Raw genomic sequence first — 14,210 nt, 5'->3', positions numbered from 1 at the left:
AACTCAAGAAGACCCGATTGTTTGAGGGCTAGGATGCCCCAGGACAAAGGGAAAATAGAAACAGAAAGGTGAAAAGAGAATAATTAATTACTGGCAGGAAGAGTTTAATCAGCCCAGGCCAGACAGTAATGGAAAGAAAAAGGAAAAAATAGAACTGGCCAGTGGGCCAGGGAACACCCCAGCCAGTCAACAGGAAAAGAAACCAAGTGAAGAGCAACAACCTGGGAGATGCCGGCTGTCTGCTTCCCTGACGACCAAAGAGAGAGGCTGACACGGCAAAGTGTCCACAGACTGGAATCTGGGACACTCGGCCCTGGGATAGAGCCGACTACCGAGCTCCCAGAAGGACAGGGGGTTGCATAGATCTGGGAGGCAGCCCACCAAGTAGCCAGGGGTGCAGGCCGGCAAACCAACAGGCCGATGTGCAGGACAGAATAGAGTCTCCTCAGAGCACAGCTGTACTTTGCCCCAGGGGCTTTCCTGAGAGGAAGGGTCTTGCCGAGCTGGCGAGGCAGGAAGCCCCCACACAGTGATCCAGGCCTGGGAACCAGTGAATCAAGGCACACGCCCTTATGGAGGGTCTCCTCCAAGTCCAGGCCAGATGTGCTCTGTCATCACGGTCTCTCTGGTTCACTCTCAGGCGCCTGGGTGCAAACGGAATCAGATACCCAGGCATTCTCTGGAGCCACTCGGGGAGACATCTGTGGAGGATGGGTGGCAAGGTCCCATCCTAAGATCTCTCTCAGCTCTCAGAGCCCTGTGTCAGCACAGCTGCTGGGTGCAGTCCCAGTCAGAGCCCAGGAACAAGAATCCTAAGGAAGGCCAGACTAAAAGGGGAATGCTCTCTGGGCAGAGCGGTCACAGGATGCCTGGAGGGTTCATCTGGGAAGCTGAAAGGAGACTAAGGAAAAAAGGAGAAAAAGATAAAAACCCAAACAACCTGAGAGACAGGAGGGAAATAAGAGATCCCTGGACCAAAAGAGGAAGCTGTCCCAAAGAGGAACCAGAAGGGCAGCTGGAAAAAGGACAGAGAAAAGAAAAGGTGCAAGGGACAGGACTAACAGAAACCAAAACTGGTCTGTCGGCAATGGTGAGGGAACTGCATGGACAGAGTCCTGTGGTCCTGGACAACAGTAGCTGCCTCCTGGATGTAGGATGGAACCTCCAGAGAAGGGGGGCAGCAGGGAAAAGTCCAGGGTTCCCAGGGCTGAGGCCAGGAGAATTCAAGCAGTCAGGAAGTGGAACAGAGATGCACGGCTGCACAGGGAGAGCCCTAAAGTGCAGGAGGGCGGAAGCTGCCTCCTGGATGTAGGACAGAACCACAGGGATGGGAGGGCAGCAGAGTCCAAGGAGTTCAAGGTGGAGATCAGGTGTCTGTGTCCAAGTCCAAGTCAGATGCTGCGCTGCGCAGTGAGATCTGGGAGTGGAGTACAATGGGAATGGGAATGGAGAGGCAGAGCTGCATGGAGAAAGCCCTGAATAGACCTGGAACAGGAGGTTACAGTGCTGTGAGAAGTCCAGGAATGGCGTGAGCTGGATCGGAGTCTGAGCAGACTGCCTCAGCAGCAAGAGGTGAGTGGTCAGTATCCAGCCCAGACATCTTAACCCTGGTGAATCAGCCCATCAATGGAATTGGGCAGCCTCTGATATGGAGTAAAAACCTGTGCCAAGCCGTCAGGGAAAAAGGAGAACACTAGGGTATCTCAGTCTTCATTGTACTTCTGTTATGTATTAGGTTTGCTAATTAAAACCTGAGTTCTAATTTTGTCTAGTCTGGCCACGAAAGCTTCAAAGTGTCACTTGAATGCTTTATTGCAAACTCCATAAAGGATTTCCTCCCATCTCAGCCACTGAACTCTGCTATTTTTCAAAGTCACAATTGGCTTCACGGTGGCATTCCTAACCAGTTTCCTCCTTGCCCAGCTGCTCAGTTTGGAGGGACACTGTCTGAGTGGAATGATACACCTTCCATCTTAATGATAGACTTCACTGTGTTCAAACAGACAGTAAGTACTTCTGAAATATTTTATACCCTTCTCTTGAATTGTGCTTTTCTACAGCCTGTTTTGAAAGCTTCTTGGTCTCCGCTGTTGAATCCTTGCTTGAAATTCACTTCCTGACTCAGGGTTTTGCTGACATTTAACTTGTTTCACCAACAAATGTTCTTATGGGGTCCTTTGGAAGTTTCACCAGTGAGGTCTTGATGATAATTTTTTACCCCTGGATATATTTTTTTTATAATTGAACAAAATGAAACATTATTACAAGGGAATGAATACCTTTGCAAGGCAATGTACATCCAACAAGATATTCAAGGAGGGCACTTCAGGGTGACCACAAATCTAGAGTGAACTACTGCCAATCAAAGGCACTGACTTAAGGGCAGATAAATCAGGTGTAGAAGTACAGTTTTCAACTATAAAGCCTGGGTCCTGGTGCAGAGTGATGTTCTGTATCATTTTTGCAACATTCAGGATCAAGGTCTGCATACCTGCTTGGTGACAGCTAACCAGATGCATCCATTAATTATAGATTTAAGTGCTCACCATAGAATTGTGGGAGTTTAATTAACCTTGACTCATTTAAATGCTTCAATCACCCCACTGAGCAGCTGCCAGTGTGATTGATTCAAAAAGGGGTCCAGCACCTACTGTATTCTCAGAACACAAAACACTCCCCTCAACCCAACGGAGTCTGTTCTTCATACCTACAATTATTATAACTCTGCATCTTTTTTTTTCACACTTCAGTGCCAATAAACCTTCTCTCAGCCACTTAACTCTGAAGCTGACCTTGACCTTAAATGGAACTCAGTTAAAGAAGTGTATGGAATTTAAAAGGAGGCACAGTTCCATACCCAATCTCTGAAGAGGTTACACAGAGGACATGGTGACATTCATACTGTGTATACTGTAGCTATGAACATCACCTTTTGTTATCAACTCCCCTGTATCACTGACTCATGATGGGCACTAAGTTCAAGACTGCTCAGTTAACAATAACAAATAAATTTTTTTTTGAAACATTTCAATAAAATCTGAATAAATTGGCCTAAATGTTTAAATTCATTCACTAAATAGATTGTTAAACTCTCCTTTTTACGATATCACTTACTCATTGCCACTATTCTAGCATAAGCGTTTAACTTCAGTGACCTTGATCCTTCTGTAATGCCTGCTGTTTAAATTGACAATACTGTACAAAAGCAACTCAATTTCACAGCATATGGGTAATGCACATTTGACAATTGAACATATGAAAAACTAACACATACATAGAAAGCAGCCTCAAAAGACAAAACTAGGTGTAGCAAATTAACAGATTTCCAGAATAATAACATGAACATTTCAAATTCTGTATTATAAATTCTAATACCAAAGTTTGTCCAATACCAGCACATACAGCTCTCAGAGCAGGAAATAATGGCGTACTAAATAGTAATATATATTTTCCTAAATAGCAATTATTCAGTTCCTTTTGTATTATTGTGTTGATTACCTTCTTGTCAACGAATGCAAAATGCTCCTAAAAATTCACACTTAATAACAATTTGACATTTGGTAGAGAATCACAAAACATCTCATAATACATGAAAATAATATGCTAGAATCAGGGGCAAAAATGATAAATATTTGGTATAACCTGTTACAATTTGAATAGGGATTTGAATACTATCAATTTAATTTCTTTGGACAATGTCTTTGAACAAGCTATGCAGCCATGTTGTTAAAGCTTATATATTGGCTTCCTTCAAGAAACAGATTTATAAGGTTCATTCTTACATTCATACAGTATGTTGTTGTTTGCATTTTGTGCTCTTATTAAAGCACACCCTTAGTCTTAGTCTTTCAAAGCAGAAGAAACAGATTTGATTGGCTGTTTATTGAAAAACGTTAAATTCCCAAATATTACTGGACTCTTGTCTTTCTTTGACGCTGTTTACATGAAGCTTCCTATCTCTTATATATTCACCCATCTCCTTTGAAGTTGGGTTATTCAGAGGTGAGATCTACTCTTATGGATAACAAGTGGAGATATTGTGTGCTGAGCTAAGTGTTTTTCCTTATTCTGTACTTGGTTAACTGTGTTTTGAAACATCTTAATGAACAAATATTTGCTCAAAAAATGAAAATGACATAAATCAGAGAACAACTGTTCCAGCAGGGATGTCCCAATGGTGTCACTGGTGTTTAAATTAGCAAAATTGGTCCGAAAAAACTCTACACCAATTGTAATTTCTTTAACATGAAATGTTTGCATATGTGTATGGGACATTAGTCAGCTAGGCACATAGGTTTCTAAACAGCTGGTCCACTTATGTATTACTGCATTTGCTTGGTTGTACGGAAATGCAACTCAAACAAATGCTGTGACTGGAATACTATTTTGCGCCAGTTTCAGCTGCATGTAGAACGTTTTGTTTAGAGCTCCCCTCACATCGAAAATGCAAGGTTAAATTGGCAGAGAACTCCAATATTAGTGAGATGAGTCCCATCGAGCTGTCAGATTAACAAATTGAGAGGGACCCTGTGCATCCTCTTTTTCCCATCCATCACAGCCTGCTTTGCATTCTTATCTGCTTCTTCAAGCCCTGGAGCAGCTCAACAGTAATGCCCTACAATTATTAGTGAGGCAAAAGCTATTTTTTCTAATGAAACATTGAGCCTTTGTCAATTTAGAATTTTGGTTCTGCACTCTTTTCTAACCCAAGGCTCTGAGCTCCTTCCCTCTCTGTGATGCTGACTGCAATGCCCAGGGCTGCCAGCTTAGAGCACTCTGTTCTTTTCCATTTTCCTCCCTATGTCCGCAGTATCTAGTTCCAGCTGTGCAAAGACAAAACTGTCACCTTTACCTTTTAACTTTATTTCCTGTGCACTTCAAAGGTAAGCCTTACGACTAAACAAGCTTCACCTGTAATGATCAAATTAAAGACAACTAGGTGCATTATCTACTGTAAAAAGTGCAATACGCCATTGAAAAAAAAAGGAACATGAATGAAAAGAAAGACAATCACCCAGATTCAGAGAGTGCTGGTCGCACATTGCTTTTAGAGGAGGGCTGAAAACTGCTGACCACAAATACCTGTGAGACAATACATGAGCACCAGCTGGTTGGATTTGAATCAGACAGTATGTCCTTGGTTTGCTGCAAAAAGTAATATCTACTGTATCGCTTCTATTTCAAATGAACTGTACTGTCAGTGAGAACTGCATCATTCCCCTAATTGATATTAACCCTCCTGTAAGGACTTTTGGACTAGCAGTGTGCATAATTATGGGTGATTCTCACAGTGTATCTTGCAGAGGACTGTGTGGTCACAGGAGGGTTTTAACAACTGATTAATAATTGCCTAATCCAAAACAGGCATACAAAATTAACACATAACACTTAACACAAAACTGGATGTTTCAAATTCCAAAAAAGTAAAGCAAATAATAAATACATTTACACTTATATAACACTTTTCTGGACACTCCACTCAAATTGTTTAACAGGTAATAGGGACTCCCGTCCACCACCACCCATGTGCAGTACCACCTGGATGATGCGACGGCAGCCATAGTGCGCCAGTATTCTCACCACACCAGTTATCAGTGGGGAAAACAGAGTGACGAAGCCAGTTCATAGATGGGGATAATTAGGAGGCCATGACTGGTAAAGGCCAATGTGAAATTTGCCGGGGTAACACCCCTACTCTTTTCGAGAAACACCCTGGGATTTTTAATGACCACTGAGAGTCAGGACCTTGGTTTTACGTCTCATCAGAAGGACAGCACCTTTTTACAGTATAGTCTCCCCATCACTATACTGGGGTATTAGGACCCACACAGTGCGCAGGGTGAGCACCCTCTACTGGCCCCTCTAATACCTCTTCCAGCAGCAACCTTAGTTCTTCCCAGGAGGTCTCCCATCTAGGTACTGGCCAGGCTCACACCTGCTTAGATGCAGTGGGTTGCCAGTTGTGAGGTGTAGGGTGATATAGCATACACAATGATAGAGTACGTGCTGAGATTACAGAGGACTACAACAACTAGGCTCCTAAAGTTTGTGTTAATGGTTTTATAGACTGTTACACTATGACCACCAAAATGATGCTGTTCCCTTACACAGACTGTGACAGGCCATCAGCTAATAATCACCTGAGAGGATGCAGCTGTTGGTTGTTACAACCATGATAGCTGACAGCTGCAGTACTCTCTATTTTAATGGGTGCTCTGTTCAGTAAGCGTGTGTAGGTAGCAACAGAATGGCAAGAAAAGGCGAGAGAGAGGGAAATGGCATTCAAGCCAATGAGAAACCACTCTGAAGCACCTTGAAGGCCTGATAGCAGGGAAAAGAGAAAGACAAACAAGCTGAAGTGTTTTGACCTCATTGAGGCAGCCTGAGTGACAAAGATCTTTCATGGTTTTTCTTATAGGGTGTTCTACCATTGCCACTTTAAGACAGAGAACTAGAATTAATCAGCAAACAGTACTATAGCCCTATGGAATTGAATCATGATGCTATCAAGACTGTATTGGATACAAGGAGATCTGCGTCATCTAAGGAATACAGTTGGATTCATGGGTATTCTATGATAGCCTGTAGTTTTTGTCTTGCTGAAGCAATCCTTGAGGTGCTTCCTATTTCATATTTACTGAATAATAAATAATAAATTAATAATACTGTAACTACTAAGTTAAAGTAATTACATATTGTGTTGCATATATTGTGATATATAGTATACTAAAAGTCTAAAAAAGATTTTTATTAAATAATGAAAAGGGCAATTCTCTTACCTTATCTCTTACCTTAGGGTGCTGAAAATTATTGAAATTTTACTTTAAATATCTGATCAACTATTCACTACCACAATACAGTCGGACTGTTCTGAATTACAGTAATTCAAACAGTTAAGTTCATAGAATTAGAAATGTGTCTTCCTCTCACTGTTAAATTACCTTGTCTTCTGAAAATAAAATAAACAGGAATCAAACTCCAGGGCTTTAAAAGCAGCCACAAATCAAACAAAGAGGACATTTTATTGATTAACCATGCTATCAAAAGTTTAAAATTTAATAAATTGCTACTGTATAGCAATCAATAAAACATACTTAACACTGATGTTGTGCAAAATTGTGTGTGTAATTGAATGAGCTAGCAGCAAATTAATTGTCCTTCATCTATCATTCAAGAACATAATAATAGTTAAGTTAATATTTCTTATTATGTTATATGAGACCTTCTCTTAAAAGCTCTTCTGGGATGATCAGTCACTTTTAAGATAATCAGAAACAAATATTTAAACAGCAGGTTTACATCATTAAGACACTGTGTGTTAAAAGAATACCTTCACCTGTGTTTGCCAGCAGTAACTAATTCAAAGGTGAACAACATTAATTGTAAATTTATACTGCTGCTAGTCTGTTAAATGTCCTTATAGTTTATCTGGATTTAATGCCAAAACATAAAAGTAATAGGAAAAATGTATTTCACTTGTTATTTAACAATTCAAAGGATTTCCATTTTTTAAAATAAAAACTGGTATATTATGTAATATGTCAGTAAGAAGAAACCAAACACTTCATACAAAGAAAACATTAATTTTATGTCTTGCACACAAAGAGCTGACACCCCACAGTAATAGAGAGTAGAAGTAATAGTGCTGAATGTGTGGGTTCTTTCTCTCCAACAGTAACCCAATGTATCAGATGGCTGAGAATAAATGATTCAATAAAGTTGTTAGCTGTATTGATCTGGGTTCTCCTTGGGGTTTCGGCTCAAGCTGAAAATCTTGTTGAAATAGTGATTTAGCACTGAAAGAGGATAAACTTCACAAACATAAACAATCATAGAAAAGGAGGTTTGCAGTTCAGTGGATTGCTGCAGTCTTGATCCAAGATGTGACACCACACAAAAAGTCAGGATTTCACATAATCCAGACAGGTTTCCATTTTTCTCACTTAAAATGTGCCTCAGTCACATTACCTCCGGACACACAACATAATCACTCATTAATTTTAACCAACACTTTAGCATTTTCAAATGTTCCGTCATTGCCAACCAAAAGTCTATAAAGCCAAGTTCTTTTTAAGTATTCCAAAGCATTTATGATTGTACCTTAGTATTTCAAGATTTTAGTCAATTTAGAAACTTAAAAAACTACAGCTGTATTTATGTTAGAATTATATGCCTTTAACAGAAACATCTGGATACCTGTGGCATATAAAAGGTATCTTGTCTGTATGAAGTATTAATTTCCACTTTATAACTCAATCACAATGACAAGATGCTGGTTCACATTACAATGTAACAATCTCAAAATGTCACCCCAGCCCACTCCAAAGAAATTAATTACCAATAGAAGTAGCAAAGACATTACATTTGTAGAGGATATAGGGAAGAAGATAGAACTAATTTTAAATTATAACAAATGTATAGTGAAAAGGTATGCTCTATCCTCTCCAAGCACAAATGCATCAACAAGAAAACTTTGAAAAAGCTCTTAAGGACCTGCTTGATCCTGATCTTTAAATCTTTTTTAAATACATAACATGAAACAAAAAACAATACAGTCAACAAGAATATCCACTGACTATTAACCTTTGCTAATCCATAGATTAGGCAGCTCTTCAACAGAGTCTTCAGTGCCTTCATGTCTATGGGCTAAGAGGTAAACACATTCATAGATATTTAACCTCTTCTTATATGTAATACTGTATATATGTAATTTTATTACAGAAAAAAACCTGGCACAGACAAAATGATGGTCTCCTGTTCAACCAACTAGTCCCTCCGGGGTACAAGTTGTTTCTTCTACCCACAAGCAGTGTGATTGGCGAACACATTTGGCCATGCCCCTTGGACCACACCTACACCATCTACCTCATTGTAATTTTATTTATTGCAGTCATAGTCTACATGTCTGCATTGTTTACATTTGACCAGTTTACTTATACATTGTCTACTGTTCGTTTGTATATTGTCTTAATGCACTGTCTGCACTTTGTGTTTTACACTTTTTTGAGAGACTTTCTGTAAGTAAGAATTCCATTGTACCATTTCATGTACCGGTTACATATGGCAATAAAGTTCAAGTTCAAGTTTGACCTCCCTCGTCTTTCAGGCAGAGGTGGGAGCATTATTGTTATTTACAATCCTCTTTACAATTTAAGTCCTGTTACTGCACCTCTATTCTCTTCTGTTGAATGTCTTGTTATAAATGTTTCTGTTCCCTACTCTACCATCATTGCCACAGTTTATAGACTACCCAAACCTAATGAAGCCTTTTCAGGTGAGTGTGGTGATTTACCTTCATTTTTATGCCTCGGATTTAAGAGGATCTTTATTCTAGGGGACTTTAATATACATATCGGCTCAACGTCTTCCAGTTCGGCTAAGGATTTTCTAGCTCTATTGGGATGCTTTGATCTAACTCAGTTTGTTCTTAGCCCAAAACATAACAAAGGACACACTCTTGATTTAATCAAATGACTCTTTGGCTTCCCCACTTCTCTTCCCCTGAACTAGGTCTCTGACCACTTTGCTATTGTTTTCAGTCTGGAATTACCTGTTCCTAACACTTCCCCCTCATGCTCTAAATTTCCACAACTGGCGATCAGTTGATCAGCCTAATTTCACAAATTCTGTTCTATCCTCCTTATCTTGTTGCTCTTCCTCTGACCCTCTAGAGGACAAAATACATTTGCTTAATAGCACTCTTTTATCTATACTCGACACCTTTGCTCCTCCAAAAACTCAAACCATCTCTTTTTCAAGCTCTACCCCCTGGTACACTAACCATCTGTGATCAATGAAGGCAGTCTCCTGGAAACATGAACATAGGTGGCATCTTTCTGGCCTAAACGTACATTATCAGGCTCGGAAATATTACTTGTCTAAATATAAGGATACGACAGAGTCTGCTAGATCTACCTACTTCTTTCGCATCATTGAAAATAACCATAACAACCCCAGACATCTTTTCTCCACCATCAACAGACTGCTAAATCCAAACTACTCCACCACATTACCCGTCTCATCGCAACTTTGCCACACATTCTTAGATTTTTGTAGTCCCAAGATCAACATCTGGCATTACATTCTCTACACAACGCATATCATTTCCACACCTCTTCCCTGCTTGCCCAACCTTACTGGTTCCCTACTCTCCAACTTATCTCTTCTTAACTCTGTATCCATCAGTAAACTGGTTTCACATATGAAATCCACCACCTGTATATTATACCCATCCCCACCACTTTATTTCAGTCCTGTTTCACTTCTCTCTGTGCCGTTGTCCTCAATATCATAACCTGATAACCAATAACCTTGAGCACTGACATTCCGGCGATCTCAAAACTGCTGCCATTACCCCTGTGCCAAAAAAGTCTTACATGACTCCGGACAATCTAAATAATTTTTGCCCCATCTCCAACTTACCCTTTCTTGCAAAAATCCTAGAATGTGCTATTACAATTCAGTTAAATAACCACCTCATTGCAAATTTTCTAACCCCTCCAATCTGGCTTCCAACAACTTCACAGCACAGAAACTACCATGGTCAAAGTCACTAATAATTTTCTAATAGCTTCTGATTCTGGTTCTCTTTCTATCCTAATTCTTCTTGATCTCAGTGCTGCTTTCCACACTGTTAACCATGATATCTTACTTACTCGTACTGAGACTGTGTTTGGAGTTTCTGACACAGCTCTCAAATGGTTCAAGTCTCACTGAACACTATCACTTTGTCTCTCTTGGTGGATTTAGGTCTGAAACCGTATTTGTTAAGTCTGGTGTTCCTCAGGGTTCAGTACTGGGCCCCTTACTTTTTAGCATTTACATGTTTCCACTTGGTCAGCTTTTAAGATCACATGGCCTCAATTTTCATTTCTATGCTAACAATACTCAAATCTACATCCATACCAATTCAGATACTGATGTGGCTGTCTCTATTCTATCTACTGTAATTCTCAGACAGAAAAACATGGGTGGCTCAAAATGTCCTTTATCTAAACTGTGACAAGACTGAAGTCATGCTTATTGGCATCCCCCATCAACTTAATAAAGCCAATGCTGTAAACCTGTCTATGGATGGTACAGTACTTGAGCTTCAGTCTAAATTGAAAAATGTGGGGGTGATATTTGATTCAGGCTTGATATTCAACCCACACGTGCAGCATATTGTCACCTCAGAAATATCGCTAGACTACGTCCTATGTTATCACTAACTCTGTCCGAAAAGCTGATCAACACATTTGTCTTCTCCCGAATTGACTACTGTAATGCTCTACTCGCTGGGGTTTCTAAATCCACATTGAACAAACTCCAGTATGTCCAAAATTTGGCAACCAGAATCCTGACCAGGTCTAGTGCAAATGATCACATTACTGCTATCCTGGAGTCCTTGCACTGTCTTCCTGTAAAGTTTTGTGTCGACTTCAAAATCCTCATACTCACCTACAAGGCTTTTCATGGCTTGGCACCTCAGTAACTGCCTGAGATTGTATCGCCCTGTTCCCCACCTTGCAACCTTTTCTCTTCTAATTCTGTTCGCCTATATGTCCCCCAAGCCCATCTACACTCTATGGGTGGCAGGGTCTTCTCTTGTTATGCCCCAAAGCTCTGGAACTCTATCCCCAAGGATATCAGAGAGTCACGTTCTCTAAACTCAAACTTAAACTTCAAATCCAGACTCAAAACCTTCTTCTTTAGAAGAACCTTACTACTTAACTGGCCCTGTTCTTTACCCCCCTGCTCCTACTGTATTTAGAACCACCATCTACTGTACTATCTTCTCTCATTGTGTATTCTCATTGTGCATATCTCGTGTATTTTTTTGTTGTTGTCATTCTGTAAAGCACTTTGAGAAGCAACCTTTAAAGGCACTATATAAAATAAAGTTCACAGTGATCACAGTGCATACCACACTTTTTGCACAAGCAGTTGTGTAAGAAGTATCAATATTTTTCCAAACATCTGAGCACTAATTTTGAACCTGTTATACTGTTTTGTATTATGAAAAACCAGCATTCTCACATTAAGACTCAAAACTTTTTAGACTCTGGAATTCAATCAATGGTATTGGAATAGTAACGCTTTGCTTTGCTTGCTTTGACAGCTAGAGGGTTAAAGTGACATTGAGGTTCTATTATTCACCCCTCAGATTAAACAGAAATAAAGGAAGCATGCAGAAATCCTTAAACAGTCTTCACTGTTCCTACTATCCAGCCATTTTTTAACCTTTCTTCCAATTCATGGTCTTAGTGGAGCTATAGCCTATCTTGGAAAGCAACGGGCACAGGCCAGGGTACAACCTGGATTTGCATTATGAAAATGCTTTTAACAATAATGACAATAATAATCCTAAACAACAAAAACAATCATAGTAACAATAATAATGGTGGGCTGGACAGAACACAATGTGGCTTTTCCCAAAAAATCCCTAAAGATCCACAGAATACATGTAGCGCAAAAGAGCACACCAGGGGGACTGGAGCCACTTTTTAAAATTGAACTTCTACGGTAAGTCCGCACCAACACCTCAAAGCATGTAAGAAAGCAAGAAGAGGAGTGAGAGCCATTTGAACGCTCACCTGCCGTGACGGTGTCTTTCTCTCGGGCTGCCATCTCTTCCACTTCCACCCGCCTGCGTAGCTCAAAGCGGCGAGCGAAACCCTCTTTGGGCTTCCACAGGTCTTGCAGCAGGAGGGGCTTCTCGTTGTCCCCCAAGACTCGGAGACACTCAGTCCGCCAGTGCTTCTCGGGCCCCTCGAGCTTCCCAATCACATCACACAGCACATACTCGCCGGCGGCTGCCTTGCTGAGGGAATAGCGTTCCAGGGCCTCCTTAATGAGCTCTTGAGCACTGGAGCGTGGTGTGGCCAACACACTCTTGTAGTTGGCTCCCACACAGATCTCGTCCCCGAAGATCTTCAGGACCCCCGGGGCTGAGCTCTGAGTGGACAGCTCCGCCGGGTCATCCGTGACCCGCTCAGGGAGGTCAGTGACTGATCGGCGATCCCTGTAGCTCAACGTGCGATACAGGACCTGTGTGAAGGTGCGACTCTGTCTCTTCAGCTTGTTCTTGGACGGCAGAGACATGCTGGCCGAGGACCCATAAAACATCACGCTTGGGCTCTCGCTAGACTGCACTCTAGAACTAAAGGATAAAAAATGTTTTGAGCGAAGAATTCAGGAGAGGAGCCAAGAAAATTTTCTAATTTTCATCAAAACCTGTATTTTTTGTTAAACTCCAGTTGACCACAAAAAGAAAGGAGATAAAACTGAACGTCACCTCACTCAAGACATTTATGAGAAGTTCTGTAACTATGAAGGTCTTTAAAAAAAAATATTCAGAGAAAATATACATACAGTAGGTTAGCACTATCCTAGTTTTCCAAATCACGCCCAAAACCTTTATATGTCAAAATATTTTATACTTTTTGAGATATTACACTATATTTAGTGTACAGTATAAAATACTATATCAGTTGGAAAACCTTTTCAGTATGCTTTATCTTGGACAAAAATAATAATATTTTATTTACAAGATCTTTTCACATTATCTCACTCTACGGCAGTATTAGTTGGTAAAAATTATGGTAAAAATCAGACTAAAATGAAAGTACTATACTATAAAAAAGGACTGGAGTGAGATTAGGATGAAAAAACAGGAATAAAGTAGGAAGTGCTGTGTAAAAATAACTTTTAAGCAATATAAGAAAGCTAGATGCACATAGCTGGTAATATTCTATTAAATCTACTGTAACTTACTGTAGATGTGCAAGACAACTGGACTTAGATTATGTTAAGATAATCAATTAAAAAAAAAATAATATTTGTAATAATCATCTTTGTAATTGTAGATGGTACCCCTTCTTTATGACAGCAGGTAATTTTATACACTCTATGATCTAATCTTGCCCCATGACACTCATACACAGTTGTACAACTAAAATTTGAAATATCGGTTGACATCTGCACAGCCACACTCCCGGCAGGATGGGCTTGGACTGATTTCCCCAAGCAAAGCAAACACAAATGTGCCCAATAAAACATGGAAGAATAAAACACCACTGGAAAACGTAAATGAAGTAAGAGTAAGTACCGAATGCCTGCACTGAGTAGCTTTTAAAAGGCAGTAAACAGAGATGATGTGTGAGACGCTAATGTGTAAGAGAAATCTCTTTCTGTGCAATGCAACCTCTTTCTACAATACAATGAAATGT

General features: G+C 40.2%; 1 protein-coding gene across 1 annotated transcript in view; it reads right to left on the bottom strand.

Moving 5' to 3' along the window:
- The window catches only part of radil (Ras association and DIL domains), a 63,432-nt gene that overhangs the window by 48,668 nt on the left and 554 nt on the right, over nt 1–14,210 (bottom strand). The window contains exon 2 of the mRNA XM_088936646.1: nt 12,576–13,141. Within this exon, the coding sequence (XP_088792772.1) occupies nt 12,576–13,141 (566 nt within the window). The remainder of the gene's footprint in view (nt 1–12,575; nt 13,142–14,210) is intronic.

This window comes from Atractosteus spatula, chromosome 18, assembly GCF_055471065.1.
Source record: "Atractosteus spatula isolate fAtrSpa1 chromosome 18, fAtrSpa1.hap1, whole genome shotgun sequence".
NCBI lineage: Eukaryota > Metazoa > Chordata > Actinopteri > Semionotiformes > Lepisosteidae > Atractosteus > Atractosteus spatula.
This window is presented reverse-complemented; position numbering and strand designations above follow the sequence as displayed.